General features: G+C 35.9%; 1 protein-coding gene across 1 annotated transcript in view; it reads left to right on the top strand.

Moving 5' to 3' along the window:
• The first annotated feature begins 1,218 nt into the window (after nt 1-1,218).
• The window catches only part of LOC144978333 (apoptosis inhibitor 5-like), a 29,028-nt gene continuing 16,449 nt past the window's right edge, over nt 1,219-13,797 (top strand). Inside the window, exons 1-5 of the mRNA XM_078924226.1 lie at nt 1,219-1,559; nt 5,271-5,432; nt 6,415-6,580; nt 8,701-8,873; nt 13,477-13,617. Of these exons, the coding sequence (XP_078780352.1) occupies nt 1,491-1,559; nt 5,271-5,432; nt 6,415-6,580; nt 8,701-8,873; nt 13,477-13,617 (711 nt within the window). The 5' untranslated portion in view covers nt 1,219-1,490. The remainder of the gene's footprint in view (nt 1,560-5,270; nt 5,433-6,414; nt 6,581-8,700; nt 8,874-13,476; nt 13,618-13,797) is intronic.

The raw sequence follows: 13,797 nt of genomic DNA on the forward strand, positions 1-13,797 counted from the left end.
TGTTTAAGGGAAGAAACTCGATTACTGTGAGATGTTTTTGAAGCTGGGGCATTTCATTGTATATCAGTGGATGTGTTGTCAAGCGCTATATCGGGGGTTCGAACGTTTAGGCTGAAACTTGGATGTAATGTTAATTTGATCGTGGTGATATTTGTAAAAGTTGTTGTAAAAGTCATGACTTGTCTACGGGTTAATTGTGGCAGTAATCCAAGGATCTTCATGTCGGTGTCTGTTATTTCTTCTTTGTAACCTTTATGATCCATCTTATCGCTCCTCGTTGTACTTTTTCGAGGGTGTTAAAACCATCCATTGTGTGTGGATCCCATACAAAACATGCATACTCCGGTCATGGTCTGACCGTGGCTTTTTATAGCTGTTATTTGTAAACCACCGCGCTAATCTTGAAATATATTATTGCAATGAATGAGGTAAATAAAATTTAATTCAATTTTAATTTCAGATTAACCAGAATTAGGAAAGTTAATTTTTCAAACATTAGAAAAAACACTCAATTTTCTCATGAAAGCACTTATTTCAACCCAAATATTATGGTCAAGTTTAAAATTCAATTTCAAGCAGACGCCCAATGATTTCAGCCGCATAATAATATGCCCTTTCATTCTCTATAGAAAGAACGAAGTTGACGTCACTCAGATCTTTGTTATTGTTTTTTGCCATCTATGTTTATGAGTAGTTCTCACTAAACTGTATTAACCAGACTATAAACGTTCATGGTTACACATAGTTTTGTGTGTTGGCCCGTTTTACGTCCGGATGGAAATGTTGTGAGCTTCTTAGCCAAGCGAAATACACATGCTTGATTAACTACAAGTACTCGCTATGAGGATTCAATAGAACAGTAAAGTTGATGCCTTAAACGTAAACAAAGGTCGAGAAGCACATGGCAAACCACATGTTCCTGTCTTGACAGCTCACGTTCCAATGTAAATAATAGAAAAAAAAATAACCTTTAAAATTTGGCTGTTAGGTGGCAAAAGAAACACATATTCATAAATACTCGATCATGCATCAAATAATGTCTAGATATGGATATTTTATGGAACAAAAGGTAAAATTTTCTAAAATTTATCAAAAGTTACAGTCTATCTATTTTTAGACCAGAGCAAATTATTGCGCTGGTGTGAACAAAACGAGAATTATTCGGAGCCTGATTTTCATAATAATTTAGCCTTATATTATTATTTCTGCAACTGTTAGATTTTATGTAAACATATTTTCAATACTGAAAGTGTATTGCCTACAACTCAAACTACAAAATTGGGAGACCTATATTGTGCGTATATTATTCCGGTCCCTAACGGAAATCACTAGCAACTTGTTATTGTTTACGTTTGGGGCACCTAACTTTACTGCTCTATATGTACTGAGTATTGACATCGACAATTGATTATCGCCCATCTCTACTTTCGCTCTCGACTCGAGCTTTTTATTGTGTACTTCGACTGTGGCTAACCTACGAGGAACAAAATATGTCGACCGTAGAAGACCTTTACAAGTCATTTGGAGTTCTTGCTGACGCAAAGGATAAGGCTGGAGAGGTATGTGTATTTTCTTATAGCACACAATTATGCGTTTGTTAATGGATGTGTTTTTATGGTCAAATTTCCAATGAACACCTATTATCGATACTCACTGATGGAGTCTATGTTGCCGGTGGTGCTCTTCGTTTCAGTTTTAGAACAGTGGTGATCAGAGCCCTATATAAAAAAGGGAACAAGGCTCTAGGTAGTAACTACCGACTTGTAAGCTTAACATCAGTGGTATGATGTGGGAACGTATTTATTGTTGTGTTTCAACAATGTTTGTTGTTTGGCTATTTAATTTCGAATGACCGAATGGTAGCGTCAATAGTCTTTAACAGTCGTACTGTCACTTCCTTCCTAATGACGTATGGTAACTTAGTAACACTGGCTCTAAACTATCGGAACAATGGCTGACGCCGTATGAAATATTTCCCCGGCGAGCTTAAAAGCGTATCCAGATGTAAAAAACCCCATCAATTTGATCATGTATTGACTTTTACACATTCTGATCACAAGGCATATGAAAAGGGAATGAAAAGTTCTAGCCAGCATGAAGAATAAAAAGTAATGATTTTCTTTGTTTAGAACCAAGATGGCCGCCGTTGCCGGGCGCGTGACATCAGACTATTGAATCCAATTGCCAAGGCCAAGGCCAAGGACCTTGACAATTGTCAAATCGTCAATTGCCAAGGACCGTGTCAGTTCATCAACTACGCATGTGTACTTTTAACTGCCACGGAGTACCTTTAGTGTCACGAAGTGATGTATTGCCACATAGTGATGTTATTAATATTAATTAATACTCTCTTTTACTCTCTCTCTCACTCTCTCTCTGTAATTTTCTCTTTTTTTCTCTCTCACACACTATCTCTCTTTCTGTCTGTCATTTTCTCTTTTCCCTCCCTGTGCCATTTTTTCCTTTGTGTGTGTATTTCTCTGTCATTTCCTCCTCCTCTCTCTCTCTCTCTCTCTCTCTCTCTCTCTCTCTCTCTCTCTCTCTCTCATATTTCCTCTTTTTGTCACGGACCTTGCCAGTTGGTAAATCGTCAACTATTTAGAATTAACTGCCACGGATTTATCTTGTTGCACAAATGTTTTACGTTAATTGTTCCTTATTAAGACGATGTGCAGTATATTTCCTTTAAAAAAAGGAAATCTTACTTTTTTTTTTTTTAAATCTAGGACTTGACAGGGATTTGCCACTTCATTCTTCTGGGTTTTTTTGTTTTTTTTGCTGAATCCGAAATCAACAGCAATTTTTGTTTTGATTTTGATATTATTTTAACTTGTCTTGGAATTCGTGAAAAGACATAAAAATTAAAAACAAATGCCAACAAGTTTTGACTCGATCCTTTCCACAACGATTGACAAGGAATGAGTGAATGGCATGGAAGAAAGTAGAAAGTGATGTGATTCGAGATTCGTATGCGCGCAAATCGAGGCTCGACTGAAATCACCACATGCAGCTGAAGAGTTCCAATTTGACTCCTTGGCAGTTGATGAACCGTCAACTACCAAGGACTCAATCCTTGGCAATTGACACTTCCATTTTGAATTTACTGGGTGGGGTTCCTTCCTACCTCCCATAGCGGGCAGGGAGGTACTTGCTTTGTCTTCTATCCCCTTATATCTGTTTTCCAACATGCTTTCTGTCTTTGTCTTGGTATGAGATTACTTGGTTTGTCCTTGCCGGGAGGGAAACAGTCAAATGCATAGTTATTGTTTTGGGAGATGATATTTTTTTCCTTGTAAATCATCTCTCTGGTATGTATTATTATATTTGTTATTTTTAATGTATAATGTAAATGTAAGCATTTGAGTGTATTCCTCTTTGTTGGATTTTGTGCTTGTGTCTGGATTAGACTTATAGGTGATCTCAAACTAAGTACATTGGTGGTATGCTCTTGGAATCTACATCTGATCCCTATTTGTTCCCATTTCCCCTTTGTCTTCCTTTCTCTTGGGTGCTTTAATTGTAATTCTAGAACTTTTTACTATCCATTTTCTTCCTTTTTGCTGGCGCTGATATGACCTAAATGTGTTGCAAGCGCCGTAAAACCCTTAAAAACAAAAAAAAACATAATTTCGAATTTAGGCCGTTGTGACTGTGAATTGTTTTCATGTTTGTGTGTCCTTTGGAGTTCCATTCATTCATTGTTGACTTTTGTGTGTTATTCTTCCTGTGAGTTTTTGACTTCATTATGGGTATATTATATCTTCCCTCCTTTTTGGAAGCTCTTCTTACTATGATATTCATATGGATTGTTGATTGAAACTGAAACGCTGTGATTCGTGATTATCCCCAGACACCTCTGGCCTCTGGGGATAATGAAAATTCGTTATCCCAGGACAGGTGTCTGGGGATAACCAAAATTCGTTACCCCCAGACATATATATTTGAAACTCCGCTCCTTTAAACAATTATCCACATTCCAGAATATGGAATGTCTCCAAAATGCACATAGAAATAAGGAGAGTTAATAAAATATCTATAAAAACATAAAATTAACCAACATTAAATCAGTTGTTACTACATACAATATGCGTCGACTTCGAAGTGGGTGTCATGGCCGAATGGTTTAGTCGTCTGCCCTGGATGTTTTACCAGAATCGACGTTGTTGGTTCGAATCCTGGTTCCGCCACTTTTTAAAAATTTTTAAAAAAAAAATTCGTCTTCTTTTCTCTTTTTTTTTGGTGCGAGTCTATTCTTTTCTCCTTCTTGTTTGACCTTTTGTTCCGCTTCTGAGCATGAATTTGTTAAAATTGTTTTAATTTTTTTTAAAAATTATCGTTTGTTTTTTTCTTCTCTATCTCACTATTTGGTCGCTCTCTGAATATTTCTGTTTGTTTGCTTTTTAATTATTTATTCTGTTAAGACAATTTTTGAGATCGGAGTGGGGACGAATATGACAATTTGCTAGAAACTAGAAAGGAACTAGAGAGAGAGAGAGTTAAAGTTTTAAAAAAAAAAAGAGGTGGGGGGATGGATGGGACATTTATCCCCTGCACCGTTCTGTAAAAAGAAGACGGAATGTTAAAAAAAAAAAAAAAAGTGGCGGAACCAGGATTTGAACCCGCAATGTCGATTCTGGTAAACTTCCAGGGCAGACGACTAAACCCTTCGGCCATGACACCCACTTCGAAGTCGACGCATATTGTGTATATCTAGAACAACTGATTTAATGTTGGTTAATTTTATGTTTTTATAGATAATTTATTAACTTTCCTTATTTGGAAACATTCCATATTCTGGACTGTGGATAATTGTTTAAAAGAGCGGAGTTTCAAATATCTGTCTGGGAATAACGAATTTTCATTATCCCCATTGGCAATTTTCATCATTTATCCACAATCAAATAAGTGGCATATATCATTTTAAAGCTTGAAATATGAGGATTCAGAATGTGTAAAAATTATGAGAAGGAGACGATTGTGTAACTTTTAAAAGTTTTTCAATCAACAGTGACCTTAAAAATACCAAAAAATTACTATAAGAATCAGCTTGAAACTGGGCTCCAGCTGAAACACTGTGATGTCACTAGGCTAGGAGCCAATGAACGACGCTTACCAAGGCAGTCCAAGCTGAAATACTAGTTAATAAATTTAAGAATAACATGCAATGCACCATAAATAACTGATGGGGATATCTTTGGGATAAAGAGCAGAAGCCAAATTGTAAATACTAACCTTGCATTTTTGAATTATTATTTTTTTAAATTTCACAGCATGAAAAAGAATTTCAAGCTTTTATAGGTGCTGCTAAGGGAGGATTAGGAGAAAAGAGATTGGCATCTCAATTCATATGCAGATTTTTCAAGTATTTTCCCAATCATGAGGATGCCGCCATCAACACATTATTTGAATTGTGTGAGGATGCAGATGCCACGGTGAGTGTGTTATTTTGCTGTTGATATTACCAGACCCACTTAGAAGTTAACGTTCTAGTTGATTAAACCAGAAAGTGTTGCAAGTGCTGGTGACCTGAAGAATATACAAGTACAGGAATTAGTAAAGGTTAAATGATGTTAGGTTAGCTGAATGATGGCTTAACTGGTAACTCTAGCATTTAAATAAGTTTTTCTTACATATTGCAATATTCTGCTGTAAGTTATCCCTGAGCATTAACAGCATTTTACTTCGAGTAGAGACCTGCTTCAGTGGTTTTTTTTTTGTTTTTGCAAATGTTACTATTGCCATTTAAAAAAACAACAAAAACTTGAGCTTTTCTATAGCGCAATATCCACTAAATATGCTCAAAGCGATATTACAATTTTTCCGACATAGACAATGCTGTTAACGGCCAGGTACCCATATTACACCTGAGTATGGTGAGAGAATGTGGATAGTCTTTTCCAAGGACTCAATTGAGCAAGGTTCGAACCCAGACCTTCCAATCTGAAAGCGAGTATCATACCACAAGACCACATCAACCTTGCTCTGATCTCTGAAGGAGAAAATTTTTTTAAGGAACCAATGTTTCAAAATAAAAAAGATTATAAAACAAAACATAGATAACATTTATAAAACACATCACTTTTACACCAAATAATGTCTTATACATTTCCCATTTTTACCAATATATGCAAAGCAGGCACTATGACTTGATTCACATACATGCTCGTATTACTTTTCTTCATGTAAAACCCAACTTAAAGTATTCACTAAATGGTTTTAAAGATTTGATGGATCATAAGTGCCTACCTATTTTTACTATTATCATTACTAGCAGCATTTAGAGGATCTTTTCCTCAATTTTAAGATAAAGCTTCCCAAATGTTGTGTGCATTCGTGTATTGGTTCAAGTAATGAAGGAGAAAGGTTTTTAAATAAATTGATAATAGACACCTTTGTGTCATCAATTTATTACAGATTAGAAAGCAAGTTGTTAGAGACATCACATCCTTGTGCAGGACAAGCCCCGATAAAGTTGGTCGGTTTGCTGATGCCCTGTCCATGCTGATGGCTACAGAGGACTTACAGGAAGTGGCTGGCATTCAGACATCTCTTTACGCTCTCTTCTCCATTAACATAAAAGGTCCGTGAACTATTTAATTACTCTTCTTCCTCTCTTTGAAAAACTTTCGCAGCCAGCATGTTGGTGACACGCATCATTGTTTTAGATTGTTCTTCTATCAAAGTCTGCTCCCATGGTGGGCAGGGAGGTACTTACTGTGTCTTCTATCCCCCTATATCTGTTTTCCACCTAGCTTTCTATCTTTGTCTTGGAATGAGATTACTTTGTTTTGTCCTGGCCCTGGCCAGATACCCTGGCTGAGAGGGAAACAGTCAAATGTATAGTTATTGTTTTGGGAGATGATATTTTTTTTCTTGTAAATCATCTCTCTGTTATGTATTATTGTTATATTTGTTGTTTTGAATTTATAATATAAGCATGAGTGTTTTCCTTTTAGTAGGGACCTTTGCTCGTTTCTGGATGAGACTTTTAGGTGATCTCAAACTAGGTATATTGATGGTATGCTCTTGGAATCTACACCAATTCCCTATGTGTACCATTCCCCTTTGTCTTACCTTTTCTTGGGTGCTTTAATTTTGATTCTAGAACTTTTTACTAGCGTTGATATGACCTAAATGTGTTGCAGATGCCCTAAAACCCTTAAAAACAAAAACCTATCAAAGTCTGGAACACTTCCCGAATCATGTGTGAACACAACAGATTTAGACATCTTCAAGCGAAGATTATCAAAATCCTCAGCCTTAACACCAACTATGGCTGTCACATTCAACAGCCTTCTCCGCCCTCAAATACAAATACAGTGGAACCTCCCGACAACGACATGCCACGGGACCAAGTTTTTATGTCGTTATCCGGAGGTGTCGTTATTTAGAGGTTTCCAAGATGGCGGGCAAAGTGGGCGTGGTAAGGCCAGCGGGACCAGTTTTTATTAACATTGACAAAACATTGTAGTGTATTCCTCTTATGGGGTTCTTGTGCGTTTGTCTGGATGAGACTTTTAGGTGATCTGAATTGAGTACACTGATAGTGTGCTCCAAGAATCTACACCTGTTCCCAATTTAAACCATTCCCCTTTGTCTTACTTTTTCTTATGTCATTTCAATTGTAAATCTAGAATGTTTTTTACTCTCCAATTTTCTTCCTTTTTACTGGCGCTGATATGACATAGATGTGCCACAAGCGCTGTAAAACCCTTTAAAACAAACAAAAACAAGTAATTCGGACGCTGTGGGTTAGATAAAATTCCTCATCCTCTTCCTCCTCCTCCCACAAAAACACTACTACTACTACTACTACTACTACAACACCAAATAATATCACATTTTCCAAGATTTTGTGTTTACTTGCTTACACTTACATTTATTTCTTGGTTTTTATTAATGCATATCAGCCAAGATTCGTCAAAAAAAAAAAGCTGCATTCTCATTGGTTTCAAAAGCTGCGTTCTCATTGGTTCAAGCAGGAATTGTTTTTATAAACTTTGAGTACTCATACTCGGTATTTTTAGTATCAGATATCTACGAAAAGTGCCGAAAATCGCCAAAATGATGTCGTTATTCGGAGGTTTTATAAAAAAAGTGCGTCGTTATCTGGAGGTATTTTTTTTTACTGATCTTAAATAGAAAAAAAATCGGGGCCACAGGTCAATGTCGTTATCAGGAGGTTGTCGCTATTCGGAGGTGTCGTAGTCTGGAGGTTCCACTGTACTCAGAATTGAGTCGACCTCGAGTAACATTCAGATGCAGACTCTTCTGTTGGTGTTAATACTATTTCAACTGGCAAAGCACCTTGGTCCCTTTTGGTTTGGGGAAAGAAACCTTTTGTTTATGCGCTGTTAGTGATCATTCCATGTCATTAGATACACTCCAGTAAGGAGGATAAATTAAAATTCAAGCTTACATAACAGTCAAGCCTAAGTAAACTGGGCGCCATCCATCCATGACAAAAGTGACTTTGGAGTGTGCACGATACACTAGTGGTTTTGTGAAAAGTAACTTAGTTCAATGCCATTGTTACTAAGCCTCGAAATGTGACATTGATTATAATAATAATTCATTTCTTTCTTTTTTTTTTTGTTTTTTTTGTGGCCAGTCTGCTTAAAGCTACTTTTGAAAATCATTTGGAAAAGTAGCTTTTGTAATTGTTACATAAAGATCTTTCCTTTTGAAACCTTTTTTTAGGTGCTCTTGAAGGTATCTTCAAACGATTATTACAGTCGTCAGATGATGAAGGAACAGATGAGGTGATGGGTGTTATTCGTGAGAGGTTACTCAAATTCCTTATTGTCAAATTGAAACAGTATGGAGACTTGGAAAAGGAATCAGAGGACTTCATTATGATGCAATGCAGAAAGGTATGAAATAGATACTTTTATTGCTAGTTACTTGTAATAGATCAATCATTACTTTTGGTTATTACTCAGGCATGCTACTAATTAGTAATTTGTAAAGCAAAATATAACAGAAATCAATTAAAGGAAAGTAAAATCAAAGAAGGAGGTGTTTTAGGAAGCCAGTTACATAGGCTTGGCGTTTGGGGTTATCTTGTCTATGTGCCACATTTACCTCAAAGTTAGTTGTCCTTGAGGCTTCTTGACAGTAATACCAAAAAAAAAAAAAACTATTGTAAAGCACATCTGAGCACTATTTGTGGATTCTACCGCTATATCAAATAATAATTATAATAATAATAATAATAATAATGAATGAAATGTATAAAAAGTATTATTTGATATCGAAATTAGAAGTCTGAAATCTTTCCTATGTCCCTGCTCAATAAGAATTTTAAGAAATGGTCCACAGAAAAATCAGAAAGTTTTGTCAAAATTGTACGGAATAGTAGTTCTTTCTATTACTTTGGGGTGTCATTACTGGGTGATTACCTTCTTGGGGTAGCGTGGCTCAGCCATACTGTCTTTGCTTCGTACTCCAAAAGGCATTGCCTAAATGATAGGGTTTATCTCCGCCCATCCCCATCACAATACCTCAAAAAAATTTTGATAAATAAACAGTGATTATCCGGGATTTTTAGAATTTCTCAGAAATTTTCCGCTGAATTTGCCGTGTCAAACATTTTCCTCAAAACCACAAAATCACCATTATGTCTTATGTCATATTTTGACACCTGTGCTCAATCTGGTGAAATTTGGTGACGGTCCTGTTTTTATGACGTCGCGCCAGACACGAAGGCGCCAGTTGTCATAATTGACACAGAAGACCAGTGGTTTTCTTTGATTAGTTGATGGTTAAAGGGGAAGGGGAGGGACAAATGGGTCTGGATTTTTTTTCTCTGTTGTAGGTAACTATTGTCTTTTTAATCTCTCTCTCTCTCTCTCTCTCTCTCTCTCTTTTTTTTTTTTTTTTTTTCCCTCATTCCCTTTGCCTTTCTTCCTTTTTCCTTTTCTTCTTTGTTTTTTTTTTTTTTTTTTTTTTTTTTGGATATAGAATTCATAAGATACAAGGCATAAATTATTCTGGTAGAAAAGTCTCCCCCCCCCCTTTCTCTCTCTCTCTCTCTCTCTCTCTCTCTCTCTCTCTCTCTCTCTCTCTCTCTCTCTCTCTCTCTTTTTCGCAACATCAATTAAATCATCTGGTTATACAGAGATAATATATTAGAATAAAGCAATGGTGATTTGCTTAGTTTACTCTTCTTTCTTTTTACTATGGCTTTAATTTTGAGAGATTCTTGGGTTGTATTTATAAACTGAGTAACCACTAGGTTTCGGTAACACAGATATTGTAGCCTGCTTTATAAAGTTAAAATCACAACAAAACAACACTTTCTGGCCTTTTATTTGAATAACATTGTAGGCCTTAAACATGTGGAAAGGACAATTCATTAAATGTTTACAAAAATTAAATTTCTGTCTAACGATAAGAATGGATTTAAACTAGAAATAGTAATATATTACATAATACTAATACAAAACTATGTTCCTGTTATTTTGACACTTTGCTTGTGTGTTTGATCGATAGACAGAGAAATTTTTCTCCCTTTTGACAAATTGCTATTATCATCGATGAATAAAAAACACTCACCAAAACCACTACATCAACATCTCTACCACCACTACTATTACAACCACCACCACATCATCATCCCTCCCACCACTACTACTACAAATAACACCACATCATCCCTACCACCACTACTACTTCACCTACCACCACATCATCATTCCTACAACAACTACTACAACCACTACCACACAATCATCTCTAAGACCACTACTACTACAACCACCACCACATCATCATCCCTACCACCACTACTACTACAACCACCACCACCACCACATCATCATTCCTACCACCACTCCTACTACAACCACCACCACAGCGTCATCCCTAGCACCACCACTACTACTACAACTACCACCACACCATCCCTACCACCACTACTACTACAACTACCACCACATCATCATTCCTACTACAACCAACACCACATCATCAACCCTACTACCACTACTACAGCCACCACCACACAATCATCCATACAACCACTACTACTACAATCACTGTCACATCATCCCTACCACCAACACTACTACAACCACCACCACATCATCATCCCTACTACAACCACCAAATGTAATTACACTTTCAACTGTTTAAATTCCTCAGAGTCGTGCCAGAAATTGCTGCGAGACAAATCTTGGATCGCATCTCAGTAAATTCTAGTGAAATTCAAATTTATAGGTTATGGTCGCATGCATAGGTCATGATCTTCATGATGAAAAATTTCCTCCTTTTTTGTGACCAGTCATTCTCACCCCTGTTGAATACTATCACGCTGTGTGGCCTTGTCGTCTTAGCTCAGTTTGCACTGCGGCTGACTCCTGGTTTATTTCAGGGTTCCTTTGGAATAGACCTAATGACAAATTTCCCCTATGGGATCAATAAAGGGAATTTACATTTATTTTATAATATGCCATTTCTTGGGAGCTGTAGTATGAGAGTTGTTACAATATGGAGGTGTGTCAGATGATGCAAGCCTGAACATTTTTAAAACCTTTAGCTGCGAGACTGATTCTTTTCATATTTCTCCTTTTAATTGCAACCTTGAAATATGTAAATCATGAGAGTTTTATGAGATAAGGTGTAAATAGGGATGAAAAGACCATTAAAATTTCCAGTAACTTAATGGAAATCTGCTCATAAAGCGTCATTTCTTGTTAACAGATATCCAGATCTGAATGAAAGCGCCACAGAGCACGATTAACGTGGATGTTTAGGCGCTATATGAATTCATTATTTACTATTTACTAATGAAGCTGGTAATTTTAGTTGAATTGATAGCATTAGCTGTGAGATATATTTTAAGCATATTTAAACGCATTTCTGACATACAGTATGCATGCATACCTGCCAACCAGTACGATTAATCATATTTTAGTACGATTTTTGGACCCCGAATACGCGGATACGATTTTAGTGGATTTAATACGATTTTTTAAATGATATGTGATGTGAATAATGTTGATGATACATTGATACACACGTGTCGTACACCAACTGTTGACTGTGTTTCTGAATGAATGATGCATCACATTTAATACTATAGTTATCATTTCAGTTGTTTATATGATGCCGGTTTTCACCAATATTTTTCTCATACATTTTTGAGGATTTGCATAGAATTATGCATATAAGCTTGTTTTATGCTTTAAATAGTCTCAGACCACATTTAAACTTTTGCCACTTATTAAATAGAAAATTCTAAGTGATAATTTAATTAAACCAACATCTTTGACTATGAAGCCTTCAATTAAAAACTGTATTGCTAATTAACTTAAACATAAATGGGTTATTTCCCTTTATAATAACTAAATTACTCTATTTTGATTTATAAAATTTATAATGATCTTTTTTTTAATTTATTATTTTGTACGAGTCTTGAATTACAAAGTGGGCAGCTTTAAGAACGGTATTTGGTTCAAAATGAATTTTTTAGAACCATTTTAGAAGTATTTAACTTGTCTCTGAATATTACATACTTTGCAAATTTCCTTTCATTTGACCAAAGTAATAGTATTAGTAGTATATAGAAGTAATTGTAGTAGTAGTAGTAGGGAATGCTCAAAAAAAAAAAAAAAGAGAGAGAGAGAGCATATATGGAAAATATCTTGCTCCTGTTGCAAATTGTCATCTATTGAATTGAAGACCGCTCTCCCAGATATTTTATCTCAAAACTTTCTCACTGATGTACTGGGCTAGCAAATATCACCATCACAACTTCATCAGCATCTCTTACCATCAACATCATGACATCATCACTTCTACAACTGCCATCACAGCATTGTCACTGCCACAACCACCACCGCCACCACAGCTTCATCATCATCACCACCACCACTAGAGCACCACCGCTACAACAACCAACACTTCTTCCACTGACACTAGCATCAATACTACCAACATGTTAAGGGTCTTTTGGTCATTTCTTTGAGTGTTTCGAAAGCAATTTCCTTTGATATTGCAATTTCTGAGCCTTATGCTAATTTTAAATGGCCATTAAGTTTTAGTTTCTCGATAAATAGATGATTTTGTAATCACTAGAGATTGCTTGAATGATGAAGATCAGTTTATTTTGATTTGTGATTGATGTTAGCTTTTATATAAATTTTTGTATAGTGCGCACTTTTTTTCCACATGTGCGGACAAAATACACTTTTTGCTAAAAAATACATTGTTTAGGGTCATGGAATACACTTTTAATCCTGTGAAGGTTGGCAGGCCTGTGCATGCCTATTGTTGGATACATAATTTGATATCAATAACAAGCAATGTTTACCAGCTGGAAACCATTAATCAGACAGTACATTTAAAAATGATTTTGGTCTACATTTTATTTCTACTTTCGAATCTAATAATATTATTAACTTTTTGGGTTGAACCAAATTTTTCAAATCTTAACAGTCCTATATTATTTCGTTTTATTGCTCTCTTACACAGCTTTTGGAAGACGTGACAAAGGATGAGTTTATTGCAGTAATGGAGTTGTTAAGGAGTCTGAAGACAATGGCTACAGTCCAGTCCAGGCAACAGTTGGTAGATATGGTGGTAGACCAGGCAGCACTTGATGAACCTTTTGAGGTGAGATATGAAAGAGTATCTGGTTATATGTAGATGCCTTTTTTTTATATTCTGTTTTCCAAACTAGTTCATTTTTTGTGACATCGGGTTGATGAAAAAGTTAATGTCTTTCAGACCTAAATGAGAATTCCATTTTTTTTTCACATTGAAATAGATCTTTTTCTAAAGTAAAAACTGTCT

Source organism: Berghia stephanieae, chromosome 8 (genome assembly GCF_034508935.2).
Source record: "Berghia stephanieae isolate SIO BIC M18660-M18661 chromosome 8, UCSD_Bste_1.3, whole genome shotgun sequence".
NCBI lineage: Eukaryota > Metazoa > Mollusca > Gastropoda > Nudibranchia > Aeolidiidae > Berghia > Berghia stephanieae.